The sequence below is a fragment of the Crinia signifera genome, chromosome 2 (genome assembly GCF_055691185.1).
Source record: "Crinia signifera chromosome 2, ASM5569118v1, whole genome shotgun sequence".
NCBI classification, from domain to species: Eukaryota; Metazoa; Chordata; class Amphibia; order Anura; family Myobatrachidae; genus Crinia; species Crinia signifera.
This window is the reverse complement of record NC_139218.1, coordinates 143,364,242-143,379,110: the sequence shown is the minus strand read 5'-3', so window position 1 is coordinate 143,379,110 and position 14,869 is coordinate 143,364,242. Positions and strand designations below refer to the sequence as shown.

Below are 14,869 nucleotides of genomic sequence, written 5' to 3'. Positions count from 1 at the left end.
GGGCCAAATTCTTAAATATATGGGGTCAATGGAAGCAGTCTCGTTTCTTTGAAGTCATTGATTGGAAGGATGGGTAAACTTCTTCTTTTTTTTTTTTTTTTTTTTTTTTTAGACACGTTAGATAATGTAGAATGTAGATATCATCACTGGTAATAATATCGTAATGGATAGGCAGATAGCATATGTAATATTGTCCACTGTATGTGGGAAGGATTCTGTAGGGGATCAATATAGGATATTAAGTCCGATAAAAAGATGGGTTGAAGAATATATCACTTAAATTTAAACGACACGATTAAATACTGTTTGGTAAGAGATAAATTGCGTTATAGATATTATATACACTGAATAGGACACCAAGTTTTTGAAATATATTGTAGTAGTGTTAAAACACGGATATTATGCTTTGTAGAATTTTTTTACTTCAAGCAGTGTTTAAAGATTGGAGTTGGTAAGGGGAAATTCACGATCACAGTAAGCAACTTGAGATACAGAGCTGGATAAAGAGGTGACGTTTTGATAATGGTATTCATTCATTTATATATTTTTATCTTCATTATTTTTTACTCACCAAGGTGCTTTTATTTATGGATCTGATTAATGATCTTCAATTTGTCGGATTGCAGTAATTAAATCCATTGCCCCTTTAAAAGGAAACCCTATGATAGTATCGAATTGAATAACTGCCATGATGTTGATATCAAGAGAAATTGGGATTTGTGATCAGAACCAGCCTGAAAATGTTATTTGTTTGTGTCTGTATTGTGTTGGGAAGCAGTGCAAAAAGGAAGAATTGTTGTCATATGTTAAATATGGGGAGAATTGTACTGGTTTCATATATGTATGTTTTTATGTATAAAATTTTGTATACTTTGAATAAATAAAACTCAATTTAAAAAAAAGAAGGGCTTGCACCAACTGATCATTCAGCTGTGAGATTGGAGAAACTCTACTATCAAGCAAAGGTGGGTATAGGGCAGAATTCAGATGCCCTGATAATGAAAATGAGTCCCAACTAACACCTAGACCAGGCATGTCCAACGTTGGCCCTCCAGATGTTTTGAAACTACACATCCCAGCATGCTTTGCACTAGTTTTAGCATTCTCTAATAGCAAAACTGTGGCAAAGCATGCTGGGATGTGTAGTTTCACAACATCTGGAGGGCCAACGTTGGACATGACTGACCTAGACCTTCATGAAGACAGGAGGAAATGTAGACAGTCCAAACGGCAACACCTGAAACTGGTAGTGATTTATGGGGATTTTAAGCCTGAGAAAGCATTGATGATCTGGTCAGATAGGGATGTGTAAATAGGCATCCTGGATGACCAATGATGCCAAGTAATCCCCAAGCTGCATAAACAGGAAGATGGAATGGAGGGACTCCATGTGAAATCTAGGAACCTGAAGATACCTATTGAATACTCTGAGTTTGAGAATAGAACAGAAGGATGTGACTGGTTTCTGGATTAGAGTTTAGCATACAACCCTGTAACTCTTGTGACTGAGGGACTGGGATGTGACCATGGAGGCCAGATTGGAACAAACCTATTCAATGAGAGCCTGTGCCTTACCTGGGTTTTCAGAAAATCTGATGGAAAAGAACCTTGGGGGGGGGGGGGGGGGGGCAGTCTCACGCTATGGGGTTCCACTCCATCTTGTAGCAGGCATGTCTGTGGGGGTTGGCAGGAGGATTTCTGATAGCCAGGGTTGCTGACGGTGGAAGATTATCTTGGATGCTGCTAAGGTTGTCATAATCTTGCTCAAAATTAGCTATGGATTTTTTTGGAATTAGCATCGGCTCACCAAGCACATAGCATAAGAACCCATCCAGCCTCCAATGGTGACACTGAAACCTTAGGACCCCAGAACATTAACAGCCTCCTCCCCAAAATAGGAGCTTGCCAATCTAATATTTGTCCCTAAGGGTAACAAATCCTTGTAGTTGGTACCCACAGTGAGGCCTTCCTACAAGTCTTCCATTCAAAGGGAGACTCTCTTGGCTGCACAGGCTGATGCCAGCACAGGGTGCATGATGACACCTATATTAGTGTACCGGTAATCAGAGGCGTAGCTAGGGTGGAGCACACGCTCCAGGCGCAGAGATGTTACCTGGTGCCGGAGCCGTGCACTCTTCCACCGGCTCCCCCGCCCTGCTCACCGGCTCCCCCGCCCAGACACTAGGCCTTTAGATGAGTGAGGTGGGCGGTGTCTCTTCTCCGGCTGCTACGAGCTGGGGACACCTCTTCCCTGCGCAGCGCTGACTTCCCTTAGAGTGGGCAGCTTAAGCGGCTGGGCGGCGCTATGTCAGTCTTTTACAGGCAGCGCTTCTTTCATGCAGGCAGGCGCTCTTCCATAGACGCACGTTGCAATGATGACTCTGCAAGTGGAGCGGCACTTCTCAGCAGGGAGGCGGCGGCACTTCTAATCTGTGTGTGGGTGAGTCCAATAACCTGGAGCAGGCTGTATACTTCCCAGCAGTTAAGTCACACACCATCTGTGTGATCACCAGACCCCCACCGTCTGTATGAGCCCGGGAATATGTCAGTCTTTTCCTGACAGTATTTTCACTGCTATCTTCCTAATTCTATTTTGGATGCTAAGATTAAATGCCCCTCATGTGTTTGCAGTCTTCTCATGATCATGGTGGCCTGTCTTGTGATTAATGGGGGGATGGGATACTATATCTATATACTGATCACTGCACTACAATGTGGTGCTCATAGTCTAGAGTTCTGGGTATGTTTTTTTTTTCATGTGGGGACCAATATGTATTTTTTTGTAACCGGTCATGCCAAAAGGGTGAGGGTGGGGGGGCCCTTTCAAAAGAATTTATATGCCCAGAAGGGGAGGGGGGTTATATGCGTAAGAGCCCACCTACTACAAATGGGGGGGGGGGGGGGGTGCAAAACATGCCCTTGCTCCGGGCACCGTGGCACGTAGCTACACCACTGCCGGTAATACAATTTCCTATCAGTAGAATCTTCAAGGGAATAGGGGTCAGGAACAGGAAGGATGGAGTACTGGAGGATCAGGTGGAAGTCATATTTGGAGAATTAGAATTGCCTGGTAGGCAGAGTCCGAGCTGAGTATTAGCTGTGTAGAAGCTGGAAAATCCATACAAAAACTTTTTTTCCCGATGTTTGAATACAGGTCACTTAGCCTATGGAGACTGCTCTGCATCTTCAGTTAGCAGTACAACCGTGCTCAATGTCACTTACTTCTGTGACATGGATTCATTCGGAATGGAAAATGTATCCACCTCTGAAGTAACAGAAGCACTGGTGCCCACATCTGAGGAAAGACCATTATCAGATTCTTTATCTGACAGTAGAGTAGAGGGTACTTGAGTAGTACGGTGGCAGGAAATCGCATCACGTGCAATGTGATGGTACTTTTGTAGTTTCAAGTTTCCCCTGCCCACGTATCGCATGAGATTGGATCGCATGTGTGATCGGGTCGCGCGCGATGCGATTAAGCACATTTAGCACAACCCCACCCCGAAGCGTGGCGAGCCCTGAGAGATTGCGGTACACGTTCTCCCGACTTGTACATACCCCCACTATCCACATCGGCACGGAGTTGACTTTACGTGATTACGGCGAGAATTACTTGACGTGTATTCCGCGTCCACTCGCCACACTTGCAAACACGAAACTACCAAAGTACCATCGCATTACACATGATCGCATATGACCGGATCACATGGAATGCGATTTCCTGCCACCGTGAAACTACACAAGTACTGAGTAGTGCTCTATTATCTTGCCCATGCTTTGACAACTTGTCCCTGTCTAGAAGCTGTTGCACTCAATTCTAAATGTGTGCTAACCTCTGAATAGTTTGTGTCAATTACTGCATCCAGGGAGGTTCTGCAGAGGGGTGCTGTGTGAGCTGCACCTGGGACCACTGACACATAGTGGAATAGTAGGCCAAACACAGGCGTTACAAGCTTATCTACTAAATGGTTCCTTAGAGAATGATGAAACACACACAGGCCACCCCTGTCTGCATCCTGGGTAGAGAAATGGTTATCACAACCCTACAAGTGCAAGATGCAGGAGTATGGGGGTTTTACTCTTTAATGACAGTTATGTAAGCAAAGTTGTAATCCAACTCAAAGAGGCATCAACATTTAACTCAATGCACAAGAAATATGGAAAATACTACACATCTATACAGCTACAAAAAGCAAAAAAGGAGCTCTGTGCTGTAACCAGGATACAGGGAGTGATCCACCGGCCTTGCCTGGCTTAGGATTGGGGGGGGGGGGAGATGCTAACAGGCAGCAGCTATCTCACCCTGAGGTGAAGAGACCAGCTGTATCAGTAACCTCTTGACTATTGCCTTAGTGGTGTAAAGTACGGAGCAGTGCCCTAGCTGCTACATCTTCCCTGCACTGTTGTTGGTCTACCACCCTGTCGGTTAATAGTCGCAACTGTGTGCACCAATTCTGGGTCCAGGAGCAGTGTGTTCAGTATTGTCCCGGACACCCAGTGCTGCTGCCATTGACTGGATGGGTGTCCTGTACAAAATGCTCAGCCAAAAAAAAAATCTAATTGTAACATAGGAGGTCACTCTAAGCAGACCCCTTAACAGAGGTGCCAACTCCTGTTGGCACCAAACTAAAAACTGAATTGCCAGTGGCCTTGGGTATATTGGAAAGGGGACCTGAGCATGCTGTGCACCCTAGCAGAAATACAAACATCCTAATCAAATTTATCACCAAATTAATCTGCCCTAATTGTATTGTTTTTGACTATTAGAAGCATTTTAGGCAAAAAAAAAAGACCTGCATGGGACCTGGAGGCCCCATCTCTGATTCTGTATTCCTGCTTTGGGAATAATGTTGGTCTTTATTAACCTTGCACACTTGTTTTGTTTGTGTTAGTTTAGTGTTATGTTCAAGATTCAGTAAGCAAAAATATACATTCCCTACCAGCATGCCAATTTATATTCTAGCCTCTAAATTGTGAAAATCTACAAGTTTGACACAGATTTAATAAGATGGGAGTTCTATTGAAGATGGAATGTTGCCCATAGTAACCAATCAGATTTTATTTATTATCTTCTAGAAGGTGATAAATAATACATAAGAAGTAGAATCTAATTGGTTGCTATGGACAACATTCCACTTGAATAAAACTCCCATCTTAGTAAATTTAGCCCTTTGTGTCAAACTTTTTAGAATTTAGAAGCTAACATTTAAATTGGCATGCTTGTAGGAAATGTAAATGTTTATCCCCAAGACCACAAATAGTAATTCTAAAGACAACAAACATAAAAAGACATTGTCAACCATTATTTTTCTCCCATACTTGTCATAATTGTCTGGGTCCAGTGGCTCATAGGTAACTTTATAGCACTCAATTCTCTTTAGGAAATCATCCATCACATTCTCCCGGTCTCTTTCAGGATAATCAGGACTAGACACTTTCACTTCCTGTAAGGACACAGATATTCCATTCTTGCATTTAATTCATCTACTAACTTTAACAGTGCTCCCATATTTATAGCAACATAATATGGGCTTCTCCACTTGAGTGGTTCTTCATTACCAGAAATAGGGGCAGATGTATTAAGCCTTAAGAAGAGATAAATGCAAGGGTGATAAGGAGAGATAAACGTCTAGCCAATCACCTGCTAACTGCCATGCTACAGGCTGCGTTTGAAAAAAGTCAGTAAGGAGCTGATTGGCTGGACGTTTATCTCTCTTTATCACCCTTGCATTTATCTCGTTAAGGTTTAATACATCTGCCTCATAGTCTGTTAATAAGTTGATATCCAGAACTTTCTAACACAGATTAACCATTTGAGTGCCAGGTGACTGTCAAAATAGGTGTGGAATTCTCAAGCAAACCTTTTTATTCATCATAATGACCTGGAATGTTTACCTTATATAGAAAATACATTTTTTTAACACATTTTATTTGAATCAATATAACATATCAGAGCAGTGCTGGCATTTTTAGCGGATATCTCTCACAGATATGTTGGCACCTAAAGGATTAAAGGGCTAATTCTGCATGGATTCTGTGATAATTTGCAGTGGACTGTGAAGAGTAAGAAACCTTGTAGATAGAAAGAGAAGATGCTGTTTCCTAACTGTGAACGTATCACTAATCTCTATACATTTGCAAATCCATATGCAATTCCGAACCATGGAAGAGTTTTTGCCAGCTGTGCAATTGTGAGTAGGTCAGAAGCTTCCACTAATTTAAGTGTTCATCACCGACGTCACAGATACATTTTTCCATATAGACCCATAAAACGTCAAGTCTCCACCCCCATACACCGGCTTCCTGTGAGTTAAGCTTGGGCCACATTGCATTTATGATCCATCCAGATTGTCAATCACTATTTCTCCTTGCTTGATGCATTCAGTACACATTACAGTACACATGAATTTGCAGCCATTAGATATCACCAATTTGATTTGAGAATTCTCAGATTAGTGTACATGCTGAATTAGCCCCTAATGCTGGCCATAAACTAGACCAACTTTCATACAACTATCCGACTAATTGGTTGGATGTAAAGAAAATCTGGCACTTAATGGGAGCAAATGTAATTTGTAACTGTAATTTGCTCCCAAAATTTGGAAACAAAAAAGGTACTTAAGTGTAATCTATTTGATTTAAACAAATTGACTGCATGTTTTTGCCCATTTTCCTAGGTTCGTGAGGAAATTGCAGATTGTCATTTGCTCCCATACAGTACCAGATTCTCAGTCCTACCAACCTAGTTGGATGAAAGTTGGTCTAGTGCATGGCCAGCACAACTTAATACAAATTAGGGAAATCCCAGTGTGTAATATAGATTAAGAAACTCTAGCAACTATCAATACATATGGGCAGATGTATTAAGCCTTAACAAGAGATAAATGCAAGGGTGATAAGGAAAGATAAACATCCAGCCAATCAGCTCCTTACTGACTTTTTTCAAACACAGCCTATAGCATGGCAGTTAGCAGGTGATTGGCTGGACGTTTAGCTCTCCTTATCACCCTTGGATTTATCTCTTGTTAAAGCTTAATACATCTGCCCCATAGGGCTTGACATAATTTTTTTTCCTAGACTTACTTGAACAAGGAACTAATTCTATTATGACTGATGCAGGGCCGCCGAGAGGTATGCCGGGCCCCGGTAAATGGGGAGCATGGCCTAATCGCGGGAGGCATGGCCACCTCCAAAAATTATTATGAGGAGAGTGAAAAACCCCTCTAAATTCGAGGGGGGAGTGTTATCCCCCCCACCTATGGCATGTGCTGTGAGCAGGCTCAGCATAAGCTCCCACGCTGTCGCTGAGCCTGCTGTAAGCACACCACATGCAGTACCTGTGTTCCGCTGCTGCCACCGCCCGGGAGGTACGGAGGGGGTCATACCAGGGCCCCTCCAACAAGCCCGGGCAATTAGTACCCGCTCTCCCCCCTCTCTCGGCAGCCCTGGATAGATGCAACTACCCTCAAAATATCGGGCTATGCAACGGAGTCCCCAGGTTTTTGGAACTTACTTATCACCTCAAAGTTTTTTTATGTGAAGGTCTACATCACATACAGGTTATAGATGCAGTGAAGATTTTGCAGACTTATTTCACGGTCTATGGTCGTGCCAGATAGTCAAGGGTTTCTGGCTTCAAATTAAACGCTATGCCAAAACTCACTTGGTTAATTATTTGCCTTTTAATGCTGCTTGAGCAATTTTTGGAATTATCCCTGTAGTAGCTAAGGTTACAAAGGGATGCAAATGATTGTTAAACAGCTGTAACGATGCTGCAAAAAAAACCTATTCCATATGGATTGGGTGGAGTTCTCTTTAGAGAAGGGAAAAAAAGGTGGAAAAGTTTTTATCATGTGGAAAACATATATTGTAACTCTATTGCTAGAAATGAGAAATTTAATCCATTTGGGTCTTAGTAGTAGTAGTAGTAGTAGTACGTTTATTTATAAGGCGCCGCAAAGTGTCCGCAGCGCCGTACATAGCAAACAAAAAACAAATGACAAGGTAACGTACAGGGTGTGTTGAAAAATACAGTATAAATAGGGGTATAGCTGGTAGAAATAAAATCAGCATCAGTTCAGAAGTAGGTGTCAAAATTGTCGAGGAGACTGAAGAAGAAGTAGAGGAAGGGAAGAACAGGACAGGAGGACAGGTGAGGTAAAGAGGTAGGGTGAGTACGTGAGGCAGGAGGACCCTACTCATAAGAGTTAACATACTAAAAATAGGTATGTGGACGAACGAACGAACGAAAAACAACAGGATAAGTAGGAACGGAGGGGAACGGAGGCAGGATAGGAAGATCAAAAGAGGTTAGGAGGAGGGATAGGCTAGTCGAAAAAAGTGGGTTTTGAGGGAGCGCTTGAAGGAGGTAAGGGAATCAGAAAGCCTGATGGGTGGCGGGAGGTTGTTCCAGTGCAGGGGGGCAGCACGAGAGAAGTCTTGGACACGGGAGTGGGAGGAGGTGATTAGGTGAGAGGTCAGTCGGCGGTCAGCGATGGAGCGAAGAGGACGGGAGGGAGTCTGGATAGAGATCAGTGAAGAGAGGTAAGGAGCGGTGGAGGAGGAGAGAGCCTTGTAGGTGGTGGTGAGGAGTTTATAAAGAGAACTCGGAAAGGAATGGGGAGCCAGTGAAGAGATAGTCTTAAAACATACATCATGGAATCTACTGCGACTAATAGGTGGTGACCCACCCGTTACATTGGATAATGTTAATATATATTGAACAGGGGTTGGGTAGGGTTGGAAGCGAGCCATTTTTTTTTCTTCATTTTTATTTTCTCGATTATTAAATTATTACTAATCTTTGGTTGAAATTCTTAATATCTTATATTGGGATATTGATTGTTTAAACTGAATATGTGTAGAAATACAACATATTTGTCTATATGACAATTTTCTGTTTAATCTACAACTATTTGTATGTAGTTTCTGCATTTGGTGCTTCAAAAAAAATAAAATTAATTGCTAATAAAACCATCACAATGATTATATGGGCGATTTGCTTAATTTATAGACAGGATCTAGAGATTAATTTGTGGATCTAGAGATTCATTTGTGGAGATTTTGGAATAGGACAACTCATCAAGTTCAATTAAATTAACCTTTCAATAAACAAAGTACTACTTGGGCATTGAGAGTGTTAAATCTAGGTTTATTGCGGTTATTGTTTGTAAGCCTACACTCAGGAACATACTGCTATTGTAAATCATTTTCATCAAAAGACTATAAAGGCTGGATTACCAGTCTATCAAATTTTACAGAATTTCAGACATTCAGCTATCCATTTTCATCGATCTTGCTCTAACGCTGTAGTTTATACCCATCATGCCCATGCGGTGAGGTGTATGAGGACAATACAGTAGCAATTTATAGCTCTCGAGATTGTCCATATGCAGCACATTTGAAAAGGGTAGTCATGAACAATTAAATCGAGAGAGTCCTAATTCCACATAATCTTGTCATTATAATATACAGGTCAGTGTAAATTTTGTCTACGAAAATTTAGACTAAAACTATTTGTCAACAAACGTTTTTTCTGTGACTAAAATGTGATAACAAAAATTTTGACTAAATATCCGTCCATGTTGTCATGACTAAAATGGACTAGATGAAAATAATGTATAATTTTTGTCACAAAACCACATTTTGAGTGATTGATTTTTTTTGGAAGCTTTAATTAATAATACTGGATTTTTTACAGTTAGATCCATCCTCTCTGGCCTAGATTTACTTGTGCTGCGGCTGCGCAACAACTCTGTCATGAGAATCACTCAGTTTATGTAGATAGCCAATTAGTTAACTTTAGTTAAATAGCTATATATTATAATATGCATCCTTACAAACCTCCCCCCCCCCCCCCTTGTGGAATTTGGATTCTGAGGAGGAGGGTGTACGTGAAGAGGAGGTGCCCTGGGGCTTAAATAAGGAGGTAGATGACTCTGTCCCGGGCATTGAGGATTTAATATTTGCTGGTAGACAGACATTAAACCTGTCTGAGGAGAACAAGGTGCCTGCACTATTGTGTGTTTAAGAAAGTTTGCGGAGACTCTGACTTTTCCATCAGATGAGGGCATGGTATCCTTGCTTGAGACAGCATGGAAAACTCCTGACAAAAAATTGATTATGTCCAAGAGATATGCAAATTTGTACCCTATGCTGGAGAGCCATGTAAAATTATGGGAAAAAGTTCCCTTAGTAGACGCTCCTCCTGTGGCTAGGTTATCAAAGGCCACGGTTCCTTGTTTTAAAACCTTGTTTCATGCACAAATAAAATATATTTGTGTGTATTTCATGTGCTTATACAACATAAATGCAAGATACCTCAAGATACATCATTCAAATAAAATATTCAGAAATACGGAATAATCCGTTACCCAAAATGCTTCTGGTCCCGAGCATTTTGGATAAGGGAGACTCAACCTGTATAGAATGTTAGAACATGTTCCCATCTTAGCGCAAACTCTACTGGCCACTTAGCTACCCTGTAATGTTTTCTATTATGAATCAATACTTCATTATATATTTTACTTTGTTCAATAGACTTCATCAATTTTGAAGGCGACATGTATTTGTTTACTTTGTTTCACTGTGTACGCTGGTTTCTATGGTGATGGGTTCAATTCTATGTGGTCAGCTTTCTTCAAATGCAGGAAGCAGCTGGGCACTTTGGCCCTGATCCAGGTTGGATCATATATGCTAAGATGCTCACAATATACCACCTCCTTAAGTCTGACCTTTCTCATTCTTGCAACTAAAGGGGGCTTTACTTGCAAGCTAGGCCAAGTAAAACTGCATTGCAGATGCAGTACTTGGCCTTGCCATGCCCACTAAATGGGGGAGAAACACCCTTTGCTGAATATCGGTAGCCTCTGCCCCTACCCCTCCACACAAATGCCTCTGCCTGACAATCAGACAAAAGCACTCCAATACAGCGATTTGATGGTAGGACCCATCTAGCACGTCTTTAGAGTGACTGTTCATGGTAACCATGCAATCAAGCTTCCCACCATTATACATTATGCATTTCCTAAGCCGTCACATTACAAAATAAGACCCCAGAAAACGCTGGTCTTGGTTATTTCGTTTACCACTGCTCAGAAAGGTGACCCCTCAAAGCCTTAAGGAGCCCACACAGGCTCCGGTCCTGGCTGTGCGATGTGTGCTTTGAGCTGCGCGCTCCCGCGGCACCTCATCGCACAGTACAAAAAGTATATACTGCAGATACTTTTTGTACTTGCTTTTCATTACCTCGCATCGCATTGCATTGCATGCACAAGGCATGCAATGCCATGTGATGGATGCTATTTTAGCCCACGCTGGGATCTGAGCGTGTATGGTCTCCTTTACTTTTATTTTGAAGGAAGTACATTTTACTTTGGACTAGTCTTTCTATACATAAACATTCACACTTACCATTATGTTAGCAGCAATTACTTCTGGGTCATCACATTCAGACTCCACAAAAAATACCTAATAAAAATAATGATAATTAAAAAAAAATAAAAAAATCCAGCATAGATTTATGGTTTGTAGTACAATAATATTTGTAATGTTACTGAACTGAAGAGTACACACTCCAGGTTATATACATAGCAAAGTCACAATGACAATGGTGTCTAAAAACAAAGCCTCATACTGTACTTTTAGCGTATATCCAGATTTACTGTATACTTTAAGATGATCTGACCGATCTTTCTGGTTACAACGGAAATCTGGTAATGTATGGGAGAAAATGACAATTGGCTGTTTGCTCCCAAACACTGAAGAACAAAACAGTAATGAATGTCTATGCAAATTGGTTAAATCCATTTGAAAATCCAATTTATCCGAGTAACCTTAAGGCCCCCATACACTAGGGCGACTTGTCCTTAGGACAAGTCGCCCCCGACTTCCCCCTGAGCTTCCCCGGCTGCTCCCCGGGGGAGCTTGATTAGATTGGCACTTGATGTGCCATTTTTTACATGTGATAAATCGTCTCGATTTATCACATGTAAAAACCCCGGGGAGCAGGGGGGGGGGGGGGGCTACAGAGGTGGGAGCAGGGGGGCGGGGGACACGTCTGTGTCCCCCGCTGCTGGGGACGCTGCGGGGGACAGCGTCGGTGCGAGGCGGTAGAGGGAGCAGGGGGGGCTGGGGACGCTGCGGGGGACACAGGCGGCAAAGAGCCGGGCAGGGGGAGCCGGCCGGGAGCTGTCAGTAATGAATAAAAAAAAAAAAAGCCCATACAATGAATGGGCAGCCTGTGATTGGCTGCTGAGCGCTCTCTCAGCCAATTGCTGACTGGCTGAGAGAGCGCTCAGCCAATCACAGGCCGCCCATTCATTGTATGGGCTTTTTTTTTTTATTCATTACTGACAGCTCCCGGCCGGCTCCCCCTGCCCGGCTCTATGCCGCCTGTGTCCCCCGCAGCGTCCCCAGCCCCCCCTGCTCCCTCCACCGCCGCGCCGCCCCACTAGGTCCCAAGTCGGGTGGTCGGACGTGCAGCAGGTCCGACCACCCGACGCAGATCCGATGCGCACGGGACCGCGCATCGGATCTGAGGGGACATCAAAACTAGCCGATTTTGGTCCGATTTCGGCCAGATCCGACTGATCTGGCTGAAATCTGACCAAAATCGGCTAGTGTATGGGGGCCTTTAGCCCATTTTCCAAATTTAGAGATTGTCATTTGCTCTCATGCTTTACATTATGAGATTCTAGTTCCAAGTGTACAGATGGAGTGTGGCCCATCTTTGCAGGGGATGGCGGAAGATTCGCCAGCCGCCATCCCCCGCCAGCCGCCGTAAGGGGACGCGCGCATCCCCTTACAACGGGGCTCCCCCCGGGTCCCTGCCGCCTTGCCGACGGTCGCCCCGGCTCCCCGCCGCCTTGCCGCAACCCCCCTAACCCTGTCCATCTCCCTGAAGCGGAGACGGACAGGGTTCCCAACCCCCCGCCGACAGGAAACTGAGACGCACGCGCGTCCCAGTCTCTATCGCTGGCGCTCGCCAGTGCAAGGGATCTGCCGAGCGCCGGCCAAAGATGGGACACGCTCCATCTGTATATCCAGCTTCATATTATAATTGTATACCTCCTACATAACATTGTAACCCACAACTAAAAAAACCTTGGTGTCATCAGATACTAGCTTTACAGTCATTGCTTTCTGCAGTAAAGAAAACTTTCTTCCAGTAGTTTATTGCCACTGAATGTATGCCCTCTATATATCTGTCTGTCAATGTGTTACAAAGACATGTCTTTCTATACAACTACTAAATAAGAATATCGATTTAGTAAGATGATCTTTAAACTTCATGACCAGCAGTATTTCATATCTTAACGCCCTGACAAGAATTCACATTTATGTGGTGTGCAGAGTTTTCTTGGAATAACTTCGATAGATTAGCCTTTTTAGCTTTATACTGATAAAGCTTTCCTTTTTAAACATAATTGTGAAAATATCTTTATTTAGTGAGAATTGCAGAGACATGCCATATCCACAATAAGAGCAATCTTGGAAATGAAACTAGTACAAATTTTGTAGTATAGAGCTGTAAAGGCAAGAAACTAATGTACAAAGCAAAAAAAAAATTAGGGAAAAAAAAACCTCTCAAAATTAGAAATATGCTGTGAATTCACATAGGTTTAAGTCATTGCTAATCCTTAACTACATAGAAGCAACTTACAAGTATGTAGCGGAACGTGAAAGCATAATCTTATTTCTTGGATAAAATCAAATTCAGGATTTGGGCATAAACACAGACAAAGCTCACTGTCTGGAGGTTGACAAAAGGTTATTACACAAAAAACAGTCAATAAATACCTTAAAAGCATTTTCCTTTGCAAAGTTTAGAAGAAGGTCTCTTCTTTCACGTGTAGTATTCGTGGCATCAAACACCTATAGCAAGTAACAAAAATATTGATATTTAAATGTAAATAATGTTTTCAGAAATTGAAGAATTAAGTTCTCTTTATTATTTAGTGTCATTAGAAAATACACTTAAGGGGCACACACACACACACACACACATTTAAGTGCGGATCGCTCAGTGTGTATGCCCCCAAACTACGGCGATCCACTGTCCCGCGTGCCACCATTGCCTGACTAGATCTTGACTACATGGAGTGAAGATGTAGTCAGATAGCCAGTGTTCTAACCACACTGGGATGCACTGGAAACATGCAATGGGTCATAGATTGTTAAGTTGGTACCATGACAATAAGTTCTGTGAACTGTACTCCCATGGCTTTGAGTGTCACCAGATCTCAACCAAATACAGGACCTTTGGCATGTGAAGGAATGCAAAAGCTTCCTTCATATGTCGATAGGTCATGATTTAGCAGAATTCTTATGGCATGTTTGAAAAACCTTGTTGAATCCATGTCTTGAAAAACTCGGGCGATGGGGGTGGGGGGGGGGGGGGTTCAAAATGTGGTTATAAAAGGTATGCCTCAAATACTGGGAGGCAACAGATGGTACAATGAATCTAAGAGTACTAGCAGTATGTTTTATATTAACTTACTGCTATTTGGCCCCCTTCTTCCGTTACATAGAACATCACATCTTCCAAGGCAATCAAAGCACACTGTCTGCAATAAAAATGATTGAAGGTTAGAGAATACCATCTATTACCAATAAAAAAGGACAAACAGCGAGTTGCAGAATTCTGATAACTTAGGTATTGATGTACCAAGCAGTGAAAAGTGCAGAGAGGTGCACCAGTGGAGGATTTGCCTGTAGCAACCAATCAGGTTTGTAGAATGTACTTTAGAAAGACTGCCTCAAATCCGATTGGTTGCTATAGGCAACATCCCATCGTTCTACTTCTCCAATCATTTCACTGCTGGTTGCGGTGCAGAGACCATTTAGTTGCCTTAAGTATGACAAAGCA

General features: G+C 42.6%; 1 protein-coding gene across 3 annotated transcripts in view; it reads right to left on the bottom strand.

Moving 5' to 3' along the window:
* Positions 1-14,869, bottom strand: part of PFKFB2 (6-phosphofructo-2-kinase/fructose-2,6-biphosphatase 2) — a 60,594-nt gene that overhangs the window by 25,417 nt on the left and 20,308 nt on the right. For all 3 annotated transcript variants that reach the window (XM_083173060.1, XM_083173059.1, XM_083173061.1), the window contains 4 exons: positions 14,501-14,567; positions 13,801-13,875; positions 11,413-11,469; positions 5,320-5,444 (listed from right to left, as the gene is read on the bottom strand). In XM_083173060.1, coding sequence (XP_083029186.1) covers positions 5,320-5,444; positions 11,413-11,469; positions 13,801-13,875; positions 14,501-14,567 — 324 coding nt within the window. The remainder of the gene's footprint in view (positions 1-5,319; positions 5,445-11,412; positions 11,470-13,800; positions 13,876-14,500; positions 14,568-14,869) is intronic.